The sequence below is a fragment of the Dreissena polymorpha genome, chromosome 9, assembly GCF_020536995.1.
Source record: "Dreissena polymorpha isolate Duluth1 chromosome 9, UMN_Dpol_1.0, whole genome shotgun sequence".
Lineage (NCBI taxonomy): Eukaryota > Metazoa > Mollusca > Bivalvia > Myida > Dreissenidae > Dreissena > Dreissena polymorpha.
In genome coordinates, this window is record NC_068363.1 from 45,726,166 (window position 1) to 45,750,635 (window position 24,470).

At 34.8% G+C, this 24,470-nt stretch overlaps 1 protein-coding gene across 1 annotated transcript in view; it reads right to left on the reverse strand.

The window, feature by feature from the left end:
- LOC127844505 (charged multivesicular body protein 4b-like) overlaps positions 1-23,266 on the reverse strand; it is a 33,462-nt gene extending 10,196 nt beyond the window's left edge. Inside the window, exons 1-3 of the mRNA XM_052374772.1 lie at positions 22,930-23,266; positions 15,024-15,201; positions 12,217-12,331 (exon numbers count right to left, since the gene is read on the reverse strand). Coding sequence (XP_052230732.1) covers positions 12,217-12,331; positions 15,024-15,201; positions 22,930-23,125 — 489 coding nt within the window. The 5' untranslated portion in view covers positions 23,126-23,266. The remainder of the gene's footprint in view (positions 1-12,216; positions 12,332-15,023; positions 15,202-22,929) is intronic.
- Positions 23,267-24,470: the final 1,204 nt, after the last annotated feature.

The following is a 24,470-nucleotide window of genomic DNA, read 5'->3' on the forward strand; positions in this document are numbered from 1 at the left end:
AATTGGGGAAAACGCGTGGAGTGTACTGTATCTTAAATTACTAATATGTGTTAAATGACTTAAATGTGTATGATGAAGTAGATTTCAATGAGGACTTATTGTTTTTTTTACAAATAAACATAGTATGATAGAAATAATAAAAGTTGTGAAATGAACATGTTTGTTTTTGATATTGTTCGCACAAACTTCTCCCTGATTTTCAAAACTTCTCCCTGTTTCAGAAAAAAGGAGAAGTCACTTCTCCCTATTTTTAAGGCCTAGGGTAGTCCCTGTTGTTAGCTCACAAATGCTTCAAAACTGGGAAAAAAGTGTTTTTACTTTTATTTTTTTCTAAGACTCAACTCATTGAGCTGGAAGGGAGATGAACTAAATGTTGAGATCTAAAAAATATTGTTTGTTTGTTTTTTTGAAAATCCTCAATTGGGAATGTTTTGAACATTTGGCAAAAATGGTACCGAATACTAGCCCTGAATTTGAATGAAACAAACAACACTGGCTATGCTGGTCAAATCAGGTGTGCTACGTCTGAACAGTACTACTAACTATTATAGTAGTATTTACATTACAACAATTGTTTAAAGCGAGATTATACGACTTTGTCAAATATTTATTAAATTATATAAAATGTGTAAAAAACTTGTTAATACTGGTAATATATTTCAATATAAATTAAAATAAAAGTTAAGAAGAACATGTGTCGAAACATGCGAAATAAGCCAGATATTTAATTCTGAAATCGAAAATGTCTGTACAGTCGAATTCGCCAGCATGTAAATCATGCATGTACGATGTGAATATAAATTTAGTTTAATGGTTCATTTTAAATTCCTGCAACGATATATATTCATACGACACATGAGCACTGACTAAAAAGACGAATGCTTTGGTAATTGTAGGAAAAAAAGCATATAATTTATTTTATATAGGATAATATTATCTTCGTCAAAATTGGCTCGGGGCGCTAATTTGTCTTTGCTGCATTTTAAAAATTTGTCTTCAATGTATAATTTTTCTTGCCTATTTTGTGTTACTGTAACATATATATTACAGTTTAACACATATAAAAACTCGTATAATCTCGCTTTAATTTCCCCATATACACTAATTGAATGGCAGAAATGCCTACTGCAGGCTCAGGTTTAACACCAGAACTAATACATCCAACGATTTGATGAGGATATAATAATTGCTTCTCAACAAGCTTGATCTATAATTATCACATACTGCATATGTGACACACTGTCAATGGAGATCATGAACTGACAACAACTGCGTATCAACACTCCCTGCTTAGTACAGAAATGTCAATCCTGTTTATTTTCCATACAAGACTTATATAACCAGTGCTGAAAAGCAAATCCCAAAAATTGTTCTAAAATAAATTTTAGCTACAGTAACATAAAGTCTTTGAAATCTTATCTATGAGGTTATACATGTAAATATATGAAGCATTAACCGTATATGATGGCTTTTCTGCTTTAAAGGGATCTTTTCACGGTTTGGTAAATTGACAAAATTGAAAAAAATTGTTTCAGATTCCCAAATTTTCGTTTTAGTTATGATATTTGTGAGGAAACAGTATTACTGAACATTTACCATAGTCCAATATAGCCATGATATGTATCTTTTGACGATTTGAAAACCTAAAAATTATAAAGCGTTGCAACGCAAAACGATTGAATCATTTGGAGAGTTCTTTTGTTGTCGTTTAAATTTATGAAACTACGAAGATTGCTTATATAAGGTATAAAATACTTGAACTGTGTATACCCGGCGGAATAGCCGAGAGGGCTAATGCGTTTTTACTTCAGACTAACTCCAGGACTCCGGGGGTCACTGGTTCGAGCCCTGGTACCGGCTACTTTTTTTTCCCTTTTTTAAATGTTATTCTTGATTTTTTACTGGAGCTTATAAGATCCAATGTTTACATTTATCAATATAAAGCATTTAATGACAAACTTCAAAACATGCCAAAATCTGTGAAAAGGCCCCTTTAAGTAGAACTTGTAACAGAAGTGACAAATACACACAGGCAGCCTATATTATAATTTTCGCAAGTTGTAACAATTGACAATTTGACTCAGGCAAATATTGACCCCTGGGACATTATTTGAACACAGCTCATAATAGAACATACCAAATATATCAGCGATTATTTTTGTCCTATTGGGAAAAGTCCAAGTACCAATCCAATTGGGAAAATTGTGCGCGATAAACCTTGAAATTGGGAAAATTTGCATCGTGAAGTCTTCATAATGGGAAATTGGTGTATTGGATTTTTTTTCCAAATACTTAAGCATTGATAATTAAATGTTGTCAAGTTGTCAATATTATATTTACTTAGGTTCAAGCAGTAGAGCTGTATAGGAAAACTAACTAAAACAAGAGCACCGCCTTGCGTGTGCAGACCGCTATCTATTTTTATTTTTAAAGGTGAAGGGACCTATCTCAAATTCAATCACAAATGAGGGAGGGGTGGAGTGGAGAGGGTATATAGTGTGGGGGTGTGGTCATTTATTACATAATCTTCCAAAAATGAAAAAAAAATCTAAAAAACATTTTTAAAAAATATTTTATTTTTTTTTGGGGGGGGGGGGGGGAGGATTCTTGACGATATTTCAAAAATAAAATAATATAATAAAAATAAATATTGGTGTATTTTAACCGTTTCAAAAACCGTTTTTTTTTTGGGGGGGGGGTTGGGGCGGGGTAAAGTGTGAGGGTGTGGTGGTCATTTATTAGATGATCTTCACAAAAAAAAATATTGGGGGGGGGGATCAGGTAAGAGTTGTTTTGTCAAAGTATCAATCAAATCTAATCATAAATAAAGAAGTTATGGCAATTTTAGCAAAATTTAATAATTTGACCTTGAGAGTCAAGTTCATTCAAAGGTCAAGGTAAAATTCAACTTGCCAGGTACAGTGCCCTCATGATAGCATGAAAGTATTTTAAGTTTGAAAGCAATAGCCTTGATACTTTAGAAGTAAAGTGGATCTTAACACACAATTTAACCATATATTCAAAGTAACTAAGTCAAAAAGGGCCATAATTCTGTAAAAATGACAACCAGAGTTATGCAACTTGTCCTTTACTGTCCCCTTAGGATAGTTTGTGAGTGTTCCAAGTATGAAAGCAATATCTATGATACATTTTGTACTTTAGGGGTAAAGTGGACCAAAACACAAAACTTAACCAAATTTTCAATTTTCTAAGTATAAAGGGCCCATTATTCTGTCAAAATGCCAGTCAGAGTTACATAACTTTGCCTGCACAGTTCCCTTATGATAGTTAGTAAGTGTTGCAAGTATGAAAGCAATAGCTTTGATACTTCAGGAATAAAATAGACCTACATGTAAACACAAAACTTAACCAAAATTTTCTATTTTTTAAGTATAAAAAGGGCACATAATTCTGTCAAAATGCACGCCAGAGTTATCTAACTTTGCCTGCCCAGTTTCCCTCATGATAGTTAGTAAGTGTACCAAGTTTGAATGCAATAACATTGATACTTTCTGAGAAAAGTGGACCTAAACGCAAAACTTAACCGGACGCCGACGCCGATGTGATGACAATAGCTCATAATTTTTTTCAAAAAATAGATGAGCTAACAAGAGATGTGTTTGTCAGAAACACAATGCCCCCTATTGCCCCGCTTTGAAATAAAATTTCAATACACTTCAACACCGTTATTTCAAAGTCGTCGGGACCGTTAAAAAAACTTCGGGTTAACGATAATTTGAAATAAACATTTGACAGAAGACTTCTTTGATTCCTTAAAAATAACACATTGTGGAATTTGCATGGTTCGGTTACACGCTTACTTAAAAACGTAAACTAGTCAGATAGCAATTTATTTCTACTCGTAACAAACGGGGGAATAAAACGATTATTTTTCTTGTTTTTATTTTTCTCTAATTACAGAACATTTAAAATAAAACAAATAGCACAAATTATCAGACATTCATACATATGCATACATTTTCGGAAATGAATGAACCTTTTTTTTAATTATACGCGATGTCTCTCTGAACAACTGCGTTTGCGCAGACGACAAAGGTGTAATTATCGGCTTTTGACGCGCCACGACAAAGGTGTGAAATTACGCTCAGTATTTTGCAGTTTTGACCTCGGATTAAAGATTGATAATAAGGTGCGAATTATAGTGTTGGGACCGACAGAATCACTTCGAAATAATGATTTCTTCGGTTTAACGAAGTTTGGATTAACAATGAAATTAAACATTAAACAAACCAGAATCAAAATCGGGACCAGAAAAATACTTTGAAATAACGGTGACTTCGGATTATCGGTGTTCGAAATAACGGTGTTGAAGTGTATATCATTTTGCAGGTTTAGAAATTATCTCCCTTTTAAAGCTTATTACTTCCCTTGGATTGTATTTTTTAACTTTTGACCTTGAAAGATGACCTTGACCTTTCACCACTCCTAATGTGCAGCTACATGACATACACATGCATGCCAAATATCAAGTTGCTATCTTCAAAAAAGGAAAAGTTATGGCCAATATAAAAGTTTTCGATTTGGACGGACGGACGGACAGTTCAACTGCTATATGCCACCCTACCGGGGGCACAAAAAATCGCTGACGACACTTTCCACAAAAACTTGATTTCTGCTAAGAAGAGACTTTCATGAAACGTAAAATATCATTCAAGCGGAAAGTGTTGTCCCTGATTAGCCTGTGCTGACTGCACAGGCTAATATGGGACAACACTTTATGCACATGCATTAAAGCTCTTTTTTACAGAGCACAGGCTATATAATTGTTCACTTAATTGAGAGCCTGACATATGCACCAGCCCCTTCTCAAAATAAAATGCACTTTTTAACATAATACACTTTAAAAAGTGTATTTTTTCTGCATTTTTACCGAAAAGTGTATTTTGTCTGCATTTTTTTCATAATTAAGTGCACTTAAGTGCATTTTTTTCTGCATTTTCATTATCTTTTAGTGTATTTTACTGTACTTTAAGTGTATCTTCTGTAGACAAAGTGCATCTTTTTTTGCAATAAGTGCATTTTTTTTAATGAAGTGCATTTTTTGTGCATATTAGTGTATCTTCTAATTTGCAAAAAATATTCTTTCTGTACAAGTGTAGTTTTAGTGCATCTTCATAAAAAAGGGCAACACTATAGCAAATAACTGAAGTTAAAGGACAGAGATTTACATAATGTTTATGGACTTATTATTGCAATTAGTCTGCTCATAAAATATGTGAATCAGTAGAGCAGCATTTAAACGGAAAAATACAACTAAATCAGGCTGTGGGAATAATAATAAAAATTATTGAAAGTGCCAAAAATATTATGTGGGCTTGCCAGAATCAATTATATCTCCACAACATAAAAAAACAAGTATTTGAACTTTCTTACACTGATATTTAACCCCAATTCACTTAATGTCTACCACATTGACTATTAACATACATTTTAAAAGACAATTAAAATAATATTTATAATATTATTATTATTTCCTAACACCATTAAGTATGTTATATTGAAATATTCACACTTAAATATAATATGCTAAGTGTGCTGTGTATTATTCAATAAATATCAGATAAGATCAGGATCAGATAAGAGATCAATTAGCATCATAAACACTTATCCCTATCAGTGCTCCATCTAGCCAAAACAAAGGGGTGTTTATAGAATTTTGATTGGTTCTGGCACCATCTATTTGAAAGCAAACCACTTTTGATTGGCTGGAGCACAGCAAGTTATTTGGAGCACAGGAAGTTATTTTTTCTAAACAACTTGGTTTCAGCAACTTAAATTGAGCTAAATTTTTAGATATAATTCAGCAACATTAAGACTTATAATTCTAGTGTCAAATGTCTTGAAATTCTTTCAGCACATGAAATATTGTGTGATGAAAACAATGTGTTCTACTACAATGTGTAAATCAACAATAAGTTTGTTGCAAAGAAGATTCAAAGTGGGTGGTTAAAGTGATCAACAACTGCCTTTTTTGTGGAATACTGAAGAACAGCTGCAACAGGTTTGTATTTTCATTTCTGCACCTCTTTTTAATTTAATTAATTATGATTATTATCATATTTATGTATTGTCAGTGGGAAATGTAAATGGATGAGTAAATGTAATGCAATTTTAAGGAAAAAAACACCATTTGAATTATTATGGCTGTATTTTATGGTTATTGTCATCTTAAAATTTATTTATACCTATTTCTTGTCATTAATGAACAGATTTCTTTCCCCCATATTTAATAAGAACTTTTATATTTTATATTTGAAGGTTAAACCCCAAGGTGAAATTTACATTGATCGGAAGATCCATTGGACAGAATGTGCATCATCGCCTGCCAAAAAAGGGAACAAAAAGGGGACTACCTGATGTATGGACAGTCACATGTATACCAGGTTTTACCCTGCACGAGCAGGCCAACTTGAGGGGAACAGGAGTGGGAAACCGTGCCCTGTAGCTTGTCCTTGACCACGAAAAGATGGATTTGTTGAGAGGTAAAACTATATAATAAAGGTTATTGCAATTCAAAGACGTCACACTTCGGACCAGTCCACACAGCCAAAGGAGACCACATATATTAGTACATTTATAAACAGTATTTTCTACCAAACGTAATTTCTTTAAATTATTTATGAAAAGCGTTAAGTCACATGTGATCACGAGATTAAAATTGCAAAAATAAACAAACAAAAACAACAAGCCAACAAACTTGTTTTGATTTAAATTTATGATATTTATAGCAACTGTTGAACAAGATTACCATAACAGCAATATTTAACACTTACATTATAAAATATCTTTCAGGACCTGATCTCAAATGAGATCATGCACGAGAAGAGCCTCGCAGACCATGACAGTAGTATTCAGACCTGATCAGCTGGTGAACTGCTCTATAAAGGGTTGTTTATGAATGCATTCTTTGTAAGGAACAGTGTATAACAACAAATATAGTGACAGGGGCTAAGCTGCTAAATATTGTCAGCATGTTTGCAGTGATTTTCTTTGGAAATTCAAAACATCCTGTACGTACTGGCTCTCAGAAGGGCATATTTTAGCGCAATAATGAACAAAAAAGGAAGATCTTAAAAATAAGGTATAGATTTATATAAATCACATGAATACAGTTAATTTATCATATATTAGGATCCAGAATATGATTGAATTAAATGTGCTGCTTTTGTCCATATTAAAAAGGGATTTGGAATTAATGTAATAAATAAAAATCTAGTAAACGATAGGGAAAACATTTTAGCTTAAGGACGGGAAAACTTTAATATTTTGAAGCGGAAACCACCTGAATTTGGCAGTTAATCAGTTACCGGTAATCAGAGGGGAGAAAAATCACTGGTACGAGCTTGATATTTTAAGTTGTTTATTCCAGATAGGCAATAGCCTGTTTGAATCCTCTCTTTTATGTAGATATGTAACATTTGTTGTTGTTTTTTTCTGGTTTAACATTCTAATAAAAGTGTGTACTTATCTATTGAATTGTACTTTTTGTTTTTTATGTATGTGTTTGCACAAACTTTTCATTTAAAGAATGAATGCTGACTTCAAAATGCTGGGATTTTTTTTAAATTTGGTTAATTTTTAAGCATATTTATTTGAAGTGATGAAAAGAACACTTGAGTGTATAATGCCCTTAAAAATTCACTTCCAACACTTACTAACATAAAGTGTATAATTTGTATGACTGAAAATGCACACAAGTGTATTAATGCGCTTAAAAATTCACTTTTAATACTGTAAGGTGTATTATTTGTATGACCGGGAATGCACTCAAGTGTATTAATGCGCTTAAAAAATTCACTTTCAATTTTGTAAGGTGTATTATTTTTATCAGTGGAAATGCACTCAAGTGTATTAATGCGCTTACAAAAATTCACTTTGAATACTCAATGAAGTGTTTTATTTGTATGTCTGGAAATGCACTCAAGTGTATTAATGCGCTTAAAAAATTCACTTTGAATACTCCATGAAGTGTATTATTTGTATGAGTCAAAATACACTCAAGTGTATTGATGCACTTGAAAGATTACTATAGTTACTGATAAGTGTATTATTTGTATGACTGGAAATGCATTCAAGTGTATTAATGCGATTAAAAAATTCGCTTTTAATTCTGTAATGTGTATTATTTGAATGACTGGAAATGCACTCAAGTGTATTAATGCACTTAAGAAATTTACTTTCACCATGAAGTGTATTATTTGTATGTCTTAAAATACACTCAAGTGTATAAATGCACTTAAAAATAAACTTAAGCGCACTTATTATCATAATAAACGCACTTAAGTGTATTATTACGCGGAAAAAAATACACTTAAATGTATAAACAAATAGTAAAAAGTGTTTTTTTAACAGAATAAAATGCACTTGTTAAGCAAAAAATACGGTGCCAATAACATGCGCATTAAATGCGCATTTAATGTGCATTTAATGCGCATTAAATGCGCATTTAGTGCACTTTTTCGAGAAGGAAGGGCTCGACATTAACTTTTGAAGCCACTTGTCCAGTCGGACAAGTAGACCATAATTTCACTTGTCCTGACCAAAAAGCAACTTGTCCTGACCATTATATCTTATTCTGCTCAGTACTTTGCAAAATAATGAAATAATACAAAATGTTCAAATCATAAAGACTTGAATCGTTCAAAATACATATAAACATAATTGTAGGCAATTTCAATACAAAAAGAACTGACTAGAATAACAGGAAAACTCAAGATTATTGATTTTTAAACATTATACAAAGCCATAATACCTGACAAAAACTTGTGTGTTGCCAACATCAATCAGAAAATGTTAAAAGTGATGTATATGTACAGTACCTAACTGATATTTAAAAAAAAAAAAAAAAAAATTCTATACATAGAGGACGCCACTACGTCAATTGTCTGTAAGATTGGCGTGTACCGGTGTCGTAAAATGCATATTCTTTACAAGGGAGAATATTCTTGTTGTAATCTTGGCAAAGAAAAAAATGTAAAGGGTTGCTTCCCTTGTGTAGCACAGTGTAGTACATGTATCACATGGAACTATCGGAATATCTTGGGCTTCGACGATTAAACGTATACAAAGTATACTCGGAAAAGTTGAGTGATATCTCCACAGAAATAATGGCTTTAAAGGCATTTTTTCTAAGTTATACAATTATGATGACCACTTGTCCCGTCGGACTAGCAAATTCTTTATTTACTTGTCCGGACTTACAATTTGGTTGTCCCGGACAGTCGGACTACCTTTAATGTCGAGCCCTGTGCACTTCTGGGGCCTTGTATGACACCTTCTCAGGTTGGCCATCATCAAAATTTTACGTTTTCTTAATGCTTTCTTCGACAACGTCTGGCATCTATAAGTCTGATGTCCTCATTTAATTTGTCTTTAGTTCTTAATATTGTGACTCATTTTATTAACAGGAACACATTTGTTTTAATTGAAAATTAATACAAAGTTAGCTGTGGAAATTTATAGAAAATTATATCTAATTTGATTGATTGATTGATTGCACCTACTGTTTTATTTAACCTGATTTAATGCAGCACGGTGCATGCCGTTACACACAACTAATAACTTTCATTTATACAATTGCCAATAACACAATTTCAGAATGAACTTGCATCTTTCTGATTTGGGATTTTCTACACAGCAATTGGGAATTTTGTCTTCCCTGGGCAATCATTTAATAGTTAAATCACTCCAATTATATTTTCCTTACTGATATATAAGGAAACAAGAGATGTGTTTGTCAGTAACACAATGCCCCCTACTGCCCCGCTTTGAAATAAAAAAAATTGTTATCATTTGGCAGGTACAAATAATTATCTCCCTTTTAAGCTCATTACTTCCCTTGGATTTGTTTTTTTGACCTTTGACCTTGAAGGATGACCTTGACCTCTCACCACTCAAAATGTGCAGCTTCATGAGATACACATGCATGCCAAATATCAAGTTGCTATCTGAAGTGACATAGAAGTTATGAGCATTTTTCGAAACCTAAACTCAAAGTGTGACAGAAAGACAGACAAACGGACAGTCCAATCACTATGTGCCCTCCTTCGGGGGCTTAAAAAATCGCTGGATTAATTTAAATATTTAATTATTTTCACTGAAAGTTTTTTTCACTGAAAGTAAGTATTTTTTTGCTATTGTGTCATTTGGTACCTTTTTTTAAGAGTGCTTTATCTCTTTTAATTATAATTCATTGAATTTTGAATCAATACTTTAAGTTTTGAGGGAGATTTTAAAATATAGTTTATTTGTTTATATTTTAAATTTTGATTAAGTCTTTTGATCTATTATCAAAAAAGTGACATAGAAGTTATGAGCATTTGTCGAAACCTAAACGCAAAGTGTGACAGAAAGACAGACAAACGGACAGTCCAATCACTATGTGCCCTCCTTCGGGGGCTTAAAAAATCGCTGGATTTATTTAAATATTTAATAATTTTCACTGAAAGTTTTTTTAACTGAAAGTAAGTATTTTTTTGCTATTGTGTCATTTGGTACCTTTTTTTAAGAGTGCTTTATCTCTTTTAATTATAATTCATTGAATTTTGAATCAATACTTTAAGTTTGAGGGAGATTTTAAAATATAGTTTATTTGTTTATATTTTAAATTTTGATGAAGTCTTTTGATCTATTATCAAAAAAATATTAAAAATGTACTGTAAGAAGTGCCTTTGAGCATGCATGCATGAAACAAAGTAGCAAAAACTATGTACATTACCAGGAGAATTTTAAAATAATTATTTGCTGCAGTCTTTGTCTCACAAGCTAATCCCTGAGGCAATCCAGGTTCAATTCATAGTACTTCATAAACAAGTATTTTTTTCATTCAAAATTGGGTTCCGTAATTGGCCCCATGGAAAAAAATGAAAAAAGTATATATTTTTCCCAAATGGAAGCTTAACATTCCCAATTGAAAGTTTCCATAAAATAAAAAACAAGAGATGTGTTTATCATAAACACAATGCCCCTAATGCGCCGCTTTAAAGCCATATATATGACCTTTGACCTTGAAGGATGACCTTGACCTTTCACCACTCAAAATGTGCAGCTCCATTTGATACACATGCATGCTAAATATCAAGTTGCTATCTTCAATATTGCAAAAGTTATCGCAAAACTTTAACCAAGGTTAAAGTTTTGGGACAGAATGACAGAGTGACAGAATGACAGACTGACAGGCCAAAAACAATATACCCCCGATCATTCGATCCAGGGGCATAATAAAATTACAAATGTAGATCTCCATCCATATAAGTTCAACCTTAGTAAATATAATACTGAAAACACTTGTATTCTCAATTACAAAGCATTTTTTAGCAAAACAACAACACTAATTTCCCAATTTTAGTCAAGACCGTCATGCTGCAATTTCTCCCATTATCAAAATGGTGAAAACAAACACTGTAATGACTTTAGCTAATGTTCATTTACCGAGTATTTCTGCTTATTCACTTCATAAATGAATATAAGGTAGCTAATGTAGACTAAACATGAAAATGGTAATTACAGAGTTGTGTCCCCTAAAATATTTTACAACAGTGGGCTTTATTATACAAAATTTTGCATAAAAATTACATATGAAAAAATAAAGCACCTTTGATATATTTCGTTTTCATTATTATTATATTCAAACATAGAAAGACTTCATTAATAGGGTATTCTACAGGTGGAAATAACACAATTATGAAATATGTTTGCATGTGGAAAACAACATTATTTTAGACAAAATAAAGAAGAAAAACAAATCATTATTTCTAAACTGGTAAAGGGAATACTTAAAATTCAACATTCAAATTATCTGAAAAAAAAAAACAACAATGGCAAACCAAGGAGTTTAATTGATGAAAACAAAGGAATGTCTGTTTAGAGACTAAAGTTTGCACAAGATAATCACCAACAACATTTCCCCTTCAATTGTATTTCTTGTAAAAAAAGAAGAATCTTCTTCGCGAAAATCTAGTAAAGGTGAAAATTGTAGTCCTTTACCCTTTTATGGATTTTTTGTTTTCTTATAAAAAAATCCTGAATAGGCGGAAAGGGTTGTCCCTGATTACCTTGTGCGGACTGCAAAGGCTAATCTACGACGACACTTTAACCCATATATTAAGCCCATTTTCCAAAAGCAAGACTCGATACAAGTTGAACTGTAATAAAATGTAACATCAGGGGTTAAACATCAATACAGTATTATCTAACCTCATCCATGTCTGTACCAAATCCAACAGGGTTTGATATGGCGTCACTGATTTCATTGGCAATCTCTTGCTGTTCTGCAACATCGTCCATCAGGTCATGAACTTTGTCCACATCCCTGAAAATTGACATGCAGCAGTGTGTTGATTTTTCATACTGCTTTTATTATTTTTGGTTCATTAGCATTAAAAAAATGTCATACACATGTAATTAATGCCTTTAGAGCTCACAAGTGCTTCTGAGAGCACTAATTTACAAAGAAACCAGAAAGAGAAACGAGAGTCATTCTGGCAAAACTAAGCAGTCTGCACAGGCATACAGGGACAACTCAGCAGTCTGCACAGGCATACAGGGACAACTCGGCAGGCTGCACAGGCATACTGGGACAACCAGTCTGCACAGGCATACTGGGACAACTCGGCAGTCTGCACATGCATACAGGGACAACTCAGCAGTCTGCACAGGCATACAGGGACAACTCAGCAGTCTGCATAGGCATACAGGGACAACTCAGCAGTCTGCACATGCATACAGGGACAACTCAGCAGTCTGCACAGGCATACAGGGACAACTCGGCAGTCTGCACATGCATACAGGGACAACTCAGCAGTCTGCACATGCATACAGGGACAACTCAGCAGTCTGCACAGGCATACTGGGACAACTCGGCAGTCTGCACATGCATACAGGGACAACTCAGCAGTCTGCACAGGCATACAGGGACAACTCAGCAGTCTGCACAGGCATACTGGGACAACTCAGCAGTCTGCACAGGCATACAGGGACAACTCAGCAGTCTGCACATGCATACAGGGACAACTCGGCAGTCTGCACATGCATACAGGGACAACTCGGCAGTCTGCACAAGCATACTGGGACAACCAGTCTGCACAGGCATACAGGGACAACTCGGCAGGCTGCACAGGCATACTGGGACAACCAGTCTGCACAGGCATACTGGGACAACTCAGCAGTCTGCACAGGCATACTGGGACAACCAGTCTGCACAGGCATAAAGGGACAACTCGGCAGTCTGCACAGGCATACAGGGACAACTCGGCAGTCTGCACAGGCATACTGGGACAACCAGTCTGCACAGGCATACAGGGACAACTCAGCAGTCTGCACAGGCATACTGGGACAACTCAGCAGTCTGCACAGGCATACTGGGACAACCTTTGCCAACTACTTTGGACTTTCATTTCTAGGAAATTTCCTTCAAACAAAAATTAACATTTTTGCAGAGAGTGTTGTCCATGATTAGTACGAGGCAGCTGCAGAGGCTAATCTGGGACGAAACTTTGCCCACATTCATTAAGCCTAGTTTTCCCAGAAAGATGTTCAAATACAATGTATCAAGACGGCTAAACAGACAATGCTTCAACAGCACAATCATATTAATGAAGGCTTCTTTTTTATTTTTTACAATTTATGCCTTTGTGTAAAGATGTAAATGAACTTAAATATTCTGAGCAGATAAGATCATAAGCTTTCACAAAAGGCATATGACGTAAACTGCCCAAACCATGTTTTTTGAAAAAAATATTTTAAAAATAAATGTATCGTAAAAACACAACTTAACTTAATCTCCTAGTTTTTAACCACACACGATCTAGTTTTGAACACAGCCACGATATATTTGAGACAAATGTTCTGACCAAGTTCCAAGACATTTGGGTCATAAGTGTCTAGAATATTTACAAGCCTTTTCTTTAAGTTTACACTGTACCTAGTGACCCCACTTTAACCATTGTGAATTCAGCTGAGATATTATTGGGACAAATGTTCTGACCAAGTTTCATGATAGTTGAACAATTAATGTGGCCTCTAGGATGCCCACACCTATTTCTTATATTTCACACTAACACCTAGTTTTTGACCACACCTGACCAGGTTTGGAACTTGGCCAAGATATCAATGGAACAAATGTTCTGACCAAGCTTCATGAGCATTCCGTCTTCAGGCAACAAATATAGCATCCAGAGTGTTCAAGAGCTTTTTCTATAATTTGACTCTGTGACCAAGTTTATTACCCAATGTGACATAATTTTGAAATCAGCCGAGATATAATTGGGACAAATGTTCTGAATATGTAAATAAAGATTGGACAATATATGGGGCCTTTAGAGTGTTCACAAGGCAAATATTGGCGATAAATAACAGAAAAGGCACAATTACCCATGACAAAAGGCTATCACAAAAGTTCACACCTAGAACGATGTGCTCGTGTGAGCTAAAAACTACACAACTTTGAAAATAAATTATTTATAATTATTAATTATTTATAATTATTGATAAACAGCAGCACGGCTTACTCTGCAATTCCCAGATTTAACAATGGCTACAAGTTCACCAATGACAGTGATTTTTTTACCTTTGCCCAAAATTACAGCCTCTTACATGCTCCTTCCCAATGGCAAAAAGTAACTATTTTTTCCACAAATCTTACCAAACTTTCCCCCAAAATATGCAAAACTTTTCCAATAAACATAATTGGTTTATTAAGTTTAGTGTACAGGGATATCATTTTGTAACACTTTATAACATAAATGTTGAAATGCAATTAATCCTTCACTAATGTTTCATTTTCCCCAATTGCATGGTTTATCCCGCCTGTTTTCCCATTCCAAAATGTCAGGCTGTAAAATAAGAAGCCAAAGAAAATCACTAAATTAGGCTAAAGAACATTCCATACAATTTGTCATTTATAAATATGAACAAAATAACCAAAATAAGGAAAAATGTGCAGGTCAAAGTTGAAAAAAGAAAATATTAAGTCAGGGCAAGCCCTGATCAGCCAAGAAACTCACATGTTATTGTGAGCCTTCTTCAATGCTTTAGCAGCTGATCCCATTGCCTTGAGGACCTCTGTGTTTGTGCTGGCATTCTCAAGGCACTCTCTCTGGAACTCTATTGTCGACAGAGTACCGTCTATCTGCTGTAGCTGCTTCTCATAACGCTTTTTTCGCTTCAGAGCTTGCAGTGCAACTGTAAGAAAAAGACAGCCTTGTTCTGGGAAAACTGGGTTTAATGCATTGGAGTAGTGTTTTCTCAGATTAGCCTTTGAAGTCCGCTTTTTGTAAAAAAATCTTCTTAACAAAAATATAGATAATGCAGAAAGTGTCATCACCTATTAGCATGTGAACATGCTGCTTAGAGTATTTTCCGAAACACATCATGAACTTTTACAGCAATGTTTAGTTGTTCTATATTTTGAATGACTGCTGTGCAACATTATATTATATCTAACACACTTTGTAAGCGTGGTTTACTGTCATTTTCAAGGTTCAAATTCAATATACCGGTACATGATTGTGTTATGATTATTTTCATTTCATGGTACATAAAAATAAGTGGAACATAAAAACTTCACACAACTGGCAGTATTGCTGCTTGAAGACTGCTTCCATAAAAGTATGTCACTCAATTCACGAATTTTTACCCCCGCCCCTGTCACAAATCTTTGACAACCCCCCTTCCAAAGTATGTAACACTTTTAAACATGTTTGCTTTTTTATTAACATATTAAAATATAATCTAAATCACAGGCTTTTATAACTGAAGTCAAGTCACTGTTGTTACAGTGGGCAGTATGAATATTTATCCATTTGTTAACCTCTAATATAAGAGATATTATAATTTAGATTTTGTTTCACCTCTTGACTAACTAACAAGCGAACTCGTTGAATTGACATCCCCCGCCAAACTTTGTTTATTGATCGTTGCAAATCCCTTGAAATACAGTATAATCATTAAGTGAAGGGTTATAATTTAAAGAAAGGTAATAATTAAGTGTAGGGTTATTTGTTTTTATAAATTGCAATTCTCCTAATTAATATCTATACACACATGAAGTTTCATGTTGAAATCTTTTAGCGTATCTGAGATATAGCCTTGAAAAGTTACATCGTACAAAAACAACAAAGAGCAAGAACTCTTAGGTAAGAAAAAGCACAAACTCATGCAAATTGTACCATAAAAGGAAGAAATAATTGCTTATTAATTACTTTCAAATGCTCTATTCTCTATATTGGAAAACTTGCCGACTCAAGTGTTGCTATCTGTAGTTGAAGTACACCAATCTTTTTCACATTGTAATTTGTGGTGTAGTTGATAATGATTTTCAAATATTTACACTGTTCCATAATTCACCATAAAAATGTTAACAACAATAGTTGTTCCTGCTGGCCATAGACTGGGTAATGAAGACATCGATGGAGCAGACGCGGAATGGAATTCAGTGGACACTCTGGAACAGGGATCATAAATTTCCCACAACATCAATCGGTCCGGATTTAACATGGGGGGAAAGTATTCGTTAAATTTCATCCGAAATCCATACATGCCAGAATTGTTCGTGTCCTAATCGGGACATTCCATAAAAACTTGTCGGGAAATTTGACCAAAAAGCAGGACACCTAAAACGATCAATCATTCCACCTTTAGTCAGTATATTACTAACACAAACTCTAATTGTCTGCCCAATTTTGACAATACATGTGTTTCAGAAATTCGTGAACACAGCGTTCTCCTTTCTACGGAAGTAAACACACTATTGTGAGGTTTTCCCGTATGCCTCGATTTGACATCCAATTGTTACAGGTATATCTCCTTGAAAATATGTAACTCTTTGACGGGAAGTGAGCGCTTAGCGCACTTTTCTTATTCAACCAATCGTCAATTAACTCTAAATTTAGATTGATGCAATATGTTACAAATAATTTTCCGACTATCAGTCGAACTTGAAAGTTAATTTATGTGAAACATCAACGCGTATTGATTCCTATTGGTCAGCATCCAATTTGTTTGATGTACACAATCGTTGTTTTGACAGGTTTTATAACCTAAGGTGGTACAATTGTGTCATTGGCGTTTATTTCTGTATGATACACCTTTCGATAGCAATAAGAATTTAGAGACCCCTATCATAAAAATACTGTGGTGTGTCTGTGAATGCCTGATAAAATCAATAATTGCCGATAAATCGCCGATAAGGTTAAAAAACAACACTGGCGCACTCGAGTAGCAGAAGCAGTTTGTTCATTGGGGGCAATAAAGGGATTAGCGATGGTAAGTTTTAGCCAGACAGATCTTGAATAGCGAATTTTATTAGGAACCTATAGACTTTACATCGGTTTTTACGAATGTCAGGAGAGAATTGGACAGACTGTTTGGATTTTCAAACGGTTTTTCATGACCCCAATTGGTCTAGGACCGACAAAACCGAAAAAAATATGATCCCTGCTCTGGAAACAGTTGGAAGACCACGACTTTGCCGATGATCTGGCTCTTCTCTCCAACACCCAACAACAGATGCAGGAAAAGACAAACATGGAAGCAGACAACTCAGCTAGACTGGGCCTAACCAGAGGGAAGAGCAAGGTGTTCAGGACCAACACATGCAACAACACACCAATCACAGTCCAAGGCGAGGCGCTGGAGGAGGTGGAGAGCTTCACCTATCTCGGCAGCATTCTGGGCAACCAAGGAGAAAAGAATGCAGATGTCAGAACCCGCATTGGTAAAGCACGAGCAGCCTTCCATCAGCTGAAGAATATCTGGGGATCCAGCGAAAATGGCCTCACCACCAAGATGAGGCTCTTCAATACCATCGTGAAGCCACTATACTATGGAGAAGAGACCTGGAGAACCACTGTCACCACCATAAAGAAAATACAGTCTTCATCAACACCTGCCTCAGGAAGATCCTCAAGATCCGCTGGCCAGACAATATGGCTATCTAAGTCTTATGGCGAAGAACAAAGCAGCAGCCAGTTAATGAAGACATCCTTCGGAGACGTTGGCAGCGGATAGGCCACACCCTTTGCAAGTCTGCATCCAATACAACAAGGTCATCTTTCACATGGAACCCCAAAGGGAAAAGGAAGAGAGGGTAGCCTAGAAACACCTGGCGCTGGGACCTGGATGCAGATGCTATGCAGAAGGGCAAAACATAGGGGCAGCTGGAGGGACTCGCCCAGAACCAAGACGCCTTGAGGAAGCTGGTACTCACGGCAGTGTAGTGTTTTTCCCAGGCTATTTTAGCGTGGCGAAAAGCCACGCCGCCCTCCCGGATCGCCACGCTGCCCTTTTTAAAGGCAAATTTCGCTACGCGCCCTTTTTTTCAAAGGCAAATTTCGCCACGCGCCCTTATCAATAACATCTTTATTGCCTTACGATCTTACTTGGTCCGCAAATTCAGCTTCCTTGATTGTGTGACACTCCGACTGTGCTTGATTTACTCGAGAGACGTCAACGTCTAATCGACTATATTAATTGAGCAGATTTAATCTATAACAGTGCTCGATTTATAGGTAGGTCTTACTGACTGCTCCAAAGCTGTGAATTCGTCATGCGTGAATAACCCCGTGTCAGTATCAATAATGCCGGAGGCTATGTTATACCAAGCGCACTTTTCGCTCGGCAATGTATTACTTCGGAGACTTTTGATGAAATACTCGATGTTATTCTCGTGGCAATTGTGCATTGCATGCATTATTTAGTTATATCAAAACATATATTTTTCCGCATAATTACATTTAAAATCACAAACAAATTTATTCTTTATCGTTTTCGTCTTTAAGATAATTAGATCTAATTATTGAAATAATTAGTGAGACGTATACTAATTTAACAAAATGCGAATCGCGTATACGATTTAACGTTGCTATGCGCACCTGTCGCTTACATCATTTGACATTTTATCAACATGGCGGACTATACAGAATTAAATTGTGACTCGGCAAAAATGGCAAATAGCGTCGTAAAGGATGGAATTAACGATGGAGATTATACATTAAGAAGGAATTAATAAAATGTCTGTGATAATCAACGATGCATAAAAATGTTTTAGATAGCAACAACATTATTTATTTATTTGCAAACTACTGGGTGGATGTATGTCACGGAAACGAGTGTTTGCATATTGTTAGCGATCAATTTACTCGCAATGCTATTTTAAACATCTGTCAAGATTATTGTTAGAAAATGGGATAAGACAAACATGGTTTCATTTATATGTTAGTGGATCTGTGTATAATCAGATTCATATGCATATATTGCTTTATTATGTTTGTCGTGCTGTACAGTTTATTGAAACAGCATGGAACTTAAATGTGCATTGCAACGTAAATATATTAATATAAATCATAGTAAGTTAAATACATCTATGACCATTCAGTGTCCGACAAATTTCTTATTTTTCAGGTAGCCCACTGGGATACCAATAAAAATATTTGGTAGCCCATAAAATTTTCCTACAAAATGATAAGAGGCAGGTTTTCTTCTTTATTTTATTTCTTCATTTACATATACATAATATGTATACATACATATACATAAAACAGCAAGTAGTCTGATGTACACAGTCAATATCGTAAATTAATGTTACAATACAGGCACCGTGTACTTAAATGTAAATGTACCAAAGAAAATCATATACTACATGTAGATATTACATGTATGTGTACTTAAATTCGGACAGCACGTTTAGTCGTAAACGTAAATAAAGCGTTTAGATGATCAATACGATTGATTCATATGGTGTTAATCAATGCAATTGCCCTTTTTTTAACAACAAATACCGAGTTTCAAGAAATCAAGAGTATTAAATCATTTATTTACTTGTGTCCGACTTAAAGTACTGTCCGAATTTACGTACATGTATTGCATCCGTATGTTACGACACTTGTGTGCAGTCAGTATACAATACAATAATTGTTTCAATGATGAAGGAACTGATACAGCGTAACGGTAACGATACAGCGTGTTTACATGATATTTTATTAAGAGAAAATGTCAATGCCAAATACTTTGCGAGATACCCCGGTACTTTAGTTGAAATTCACAACGAAACTTTTAATGTAAATTAAATGATCTCAATGTTGTACCCGCTACGAAATTTTTATTTACAAATAAATACACCCACGCCAATTTTCGCGCGCTTTTTATCAGGACAAAGAAATTCATTTCTTAAATGTAGAATTTTGTAACCTAAAATAGCTGTACACAACGTGTGCACACCGTGGCAGATTATTTACGCATGTTGCAATACAACTGTCCTGATTGGGAGCTTATTTCATCATATCTTTAAATAGAACCATGTGCCGAAATTCATTTGACACTTTAGAAAATTTCAAACGTTTGTGTTTATGACTCTTATCGTCTATATTACCCACCCATAATTTGGTTTTAAAAATATAAATCGGGCATATATGGGATTATTGATTAACAGTCGATTAATCCAATTATTAATTGACAATGCAAACTAATTAGCAGGTGTTAACCGCGTTCACAAAGTTGTCATTAATATTCATTTTCAGTTTTGTTACCGTTTTGAAGAATCCGCTATTGTTTTAATTTATTTAATGTTTGGCGTCCTTGGATATTTAATTTTTACGACATCAAAACCGTTGTCGCTATTACTCATTGTTGCGGTTAACAAAGAATTCCAAACTGCGAAATGATGTTGCATTATGTGCGCCAACTATCCAACCGGCTCTCATTATATTATTAGCAGACGACAAATGTTGATTCTGATTGGATGATTAAAATACACTGTTACTGTTTAAGACATTACCGCAAGTGATCGGTGACTGATTAGATAATTGATTGCACTTTGTTATCGGATTATAAGCAATACACAGTGTACAAACACATGGTCAGCGTGTTTATTCTTTGCATGTCTGTCAATAAACCGGGTAGCTAAAGAAACTTCAGCGTACAGTCTATATAGTATTGACAGACCTGTACGCTGAAGCTAACCCCGTATCGAAAGTCAACCAGAGTCGTAACATATTTATGTCACGCTATAAATCAAAGAAAGCTCATTTTCTTGGAAACATTTCTACATATATTGGTGAATGAATATAAATTACTGCATCGAGGAGTATTTTAAGGTTCACATGTTTCAAATGCATCTTACAATAGATGATAATAACTCTCATCAGTCTGAAATTCACAATTTTGACGCCATTGTCGCTTTGTCACGTGACGAGTTTCCATTTTGATACTTTCGAATAAACCTTGACAATTTATGCTGAAATTGTAAACATTACTTTCGTTTTCTGAAATCTATTATTTGTGATTAACAACTTACGTCTGGTGGATTATAAGACTGATTTCATTGTGAATCAGGTAGTTTTATATAATATTTACTTTGACTTTGTATTGACACTACAATTTGTTTACAAAATAAGCCAGAATAATTAAAATACCGGGAAATGCCATTCTGAATTTGAAAACACTTGAGCACATGGTTTGTTACTAAAAATAGAAATAACGTCATATGACCGTGAAATCTCGGGAGATTCGCATTTCAAGAAAGTTTGTCACATCGCTGTTTTTCTCGATATGTAAGAGCAGAATAGATCAATTTTAAATGTTTAAGATAGTATTTTGTGACAGAATATATCAGTTAAATGTGAAAAATGTCAATCTTTCCAATCAAGTTGTTGATTTGGGCAAACAACTGCATTTAAAAGCTGTTTTGGACCGGTCTTTGTTAACTGTCAACTTTTCGGGAATTTCTGGTTGACTTTCCTAATGGGGTTGGTCCATAACTATAAAGTCGCGCCAGTCAAGAATCATAAAAAGCGACATTTAACGTTATGGAAGCCAGAACTATAAACCGGGCTACCACTCTTATAGATTTATTGTAGCCCAGCGGGCGTCAGCTGGAAAATTTCAGTAGCCCGATGAAAAATTTCGGTAGCCCCCGGGCTCCGGGCAATGGATTTGTCGGACACTGACCATTACATGTGCTTGTTTATATGTTATTTTTTCCACAACTGCTTCTGATGCGATTACATGTTTCCCCGTAATTCAGGTATTCAGGGAACGTTTTTGCCCTTTTTTGCCTAAACTGCGCGCTAAAATGCCCTTTTTGAAAGTAATGCGCCATGCCCCTTTGCCCTCCTGGGAAAAACACTTCAGTGGTAGGCGTCCCAGATGGGACTACAGGTGAAAATGAGATGATGATGTGGACTGTTTGCATGTGTGTTATGTCCTTCTCGAATTTGACTTCATGTTCAACCAGTTTCCTCTTTTGCCGTAGACCTTTTTCTGTTGAACAGTATACGATTTATTTATACAAAAAAGTATAACCTGACTTTTTCTGGAATGGTGATTGTTTAAAAGAGATGAAATGACAACATTTGGATTAAATAAAAAAATATATTAAAGCTTAATTATGAAGTGGAAAATTTGATGGTTAGTTTAAATGGATGAAAACTATTGTCTTTCTATCTTTAAATACTGCCGAATTCCCCTCGCGGGTATTACTGGCAGGTGATATCAGTTAAATTTGGTCTTCTGTTGAATAAACTGTGTGTAATTTAGTGTAAAGCAGCACGCAAATGAAGTAACATGTGACTTACACCATGCATGCGCATAATCTATGCCGTTACGTTTACACTGAAAAATGTGTCATCGTCAAAATACCCCTACATTGAAAATAACCTTCGTGATGATACCATATATTTCTGTTATATTTGGCTTGCCTAATTTTTGACGCAATTGTAGTGTTTTTGCATTAAAGCAAAAGTGAAATGTCAGAAATTAGAAAAATTTTGGTGTGTTTTTATAATACAGATTCACTCTTACAACAAACTGAAATTATATTTTTTCACTTTTTTGTATTGTTCAATATGACTTTGGTTATTAGTTTAAAGTTGAAACATAAGAGATGGCATTCTTAAATGAATCATTACTGTTTACCTCTTTTGTTTTTCGTGCCATTCTTCTTCGCGATTGCTAATTCAGATTCTACTTTTTTCTCTAGGAAGTCAGATTTTTTAACTAACATTTCTTCAATTCCTCTCAAACGCTGAATAGCTTCTTGGGGCGTTGGTTCTTTTTCACCCTTCTGTCCCGACCCAAAAACCTTTTGAAAAAAGCTTTTCTTTTCACTCATTTTGTCAATGTTTGTTGAGAAATGTTAAATGGTAACTGCCTATTCTATGTTATGCTGACTACAAGTTGTTGACTTTCGAAATCATACTGGGTTGGTGTTGACTAATTTCCTTGCGAGAAACGCATTTAATATTATGTCAATTGTGATTGGTTAAAATTGGTGTGTTGTTCTCGGTTTCATTAAAGATCTGCGGTCAAGCTGGTAACCATAAAAGACAGCCATAATTCTGATGATAACCCAAAGACAATCCGGTGAAGAGCGGACGGACAGTCTTGAGTTAAAATGTCGCTATCATTCATGCGTCGCAAGTTCGGCTCAACGCTCCATCCTCACTCACTAACTCGTCTTTCGTCTGAAACATTATACAGAGGCGCAGTGTACTATATGCATCAAACCACTATGGTGTACGGTCTTTCCCCCCTGGTCTTTTCTCCACCTTGGACATTTCTCCCCCAAGTCTTCTCTCCTCCTAATATCTTAGTCTTTTCTCCTCCCAGTATATTTCGTACTGGGGGGATTAATCTGCTACTTTTAACACCTCTACTGATATACTTGATTAGCCACTGATTGAATTAACATTGATAATTAAATCAAGCACATCAATAGAGAAAGGAATTTTATCATTGCTTCATTTTCATTATTTGTCAATGAAATAGATTGAGTGTGTTTATTCATTTCAACATTATAATGTTAAATTAATTTAAACAGCCTATGCATTTATTTGAAACTGAGTATATATTTTTAGACTTATAAGCCAATACTTAAAAATTATTAACAATTAAGTAACTAAGAATTTTTTTTTAAATCCATACATTAATTTGTTTTAATTATGTACATTTATTGACGATGCTGCAAAGCAGCTCGTCTAAGTTATCATACTATGAAAAAATTCTTCACAATGGCGACCTATGTAAAAGACCGAGCCAGTCCGAGATTGAGATAGCTCGATTTTTCTAATCGGCATACCTCGTTGATTATCATTGATAAAGGTTAATATTAATAGAACAGCATATTCTGGGGAAACAGATTCAATAAGTGTATCAAAACGTTGATTTTAAATAAGTAATTTTACATTCATTTTATCTTTATGGACCAATGAAACAACTATATAATTGCTCTATTGTGTTTGATTTTTGTTCTCAATTTTGTAAATAAACTGCGAATGAAAACATGTAAAGTTAACTTTTTACGCGATCACAAATCTTAAGAATACGAGCAATTTCGAACCTGCAAATTGTAAACGCTGCACTGCTATGATATATATAGATAAAACAACATTTCTTTGAGCAGTTCTCGGTCAGCAGCTGGAGCGTGCGCGTCGCGACCGAGGCGAGAGTCGCCCGCA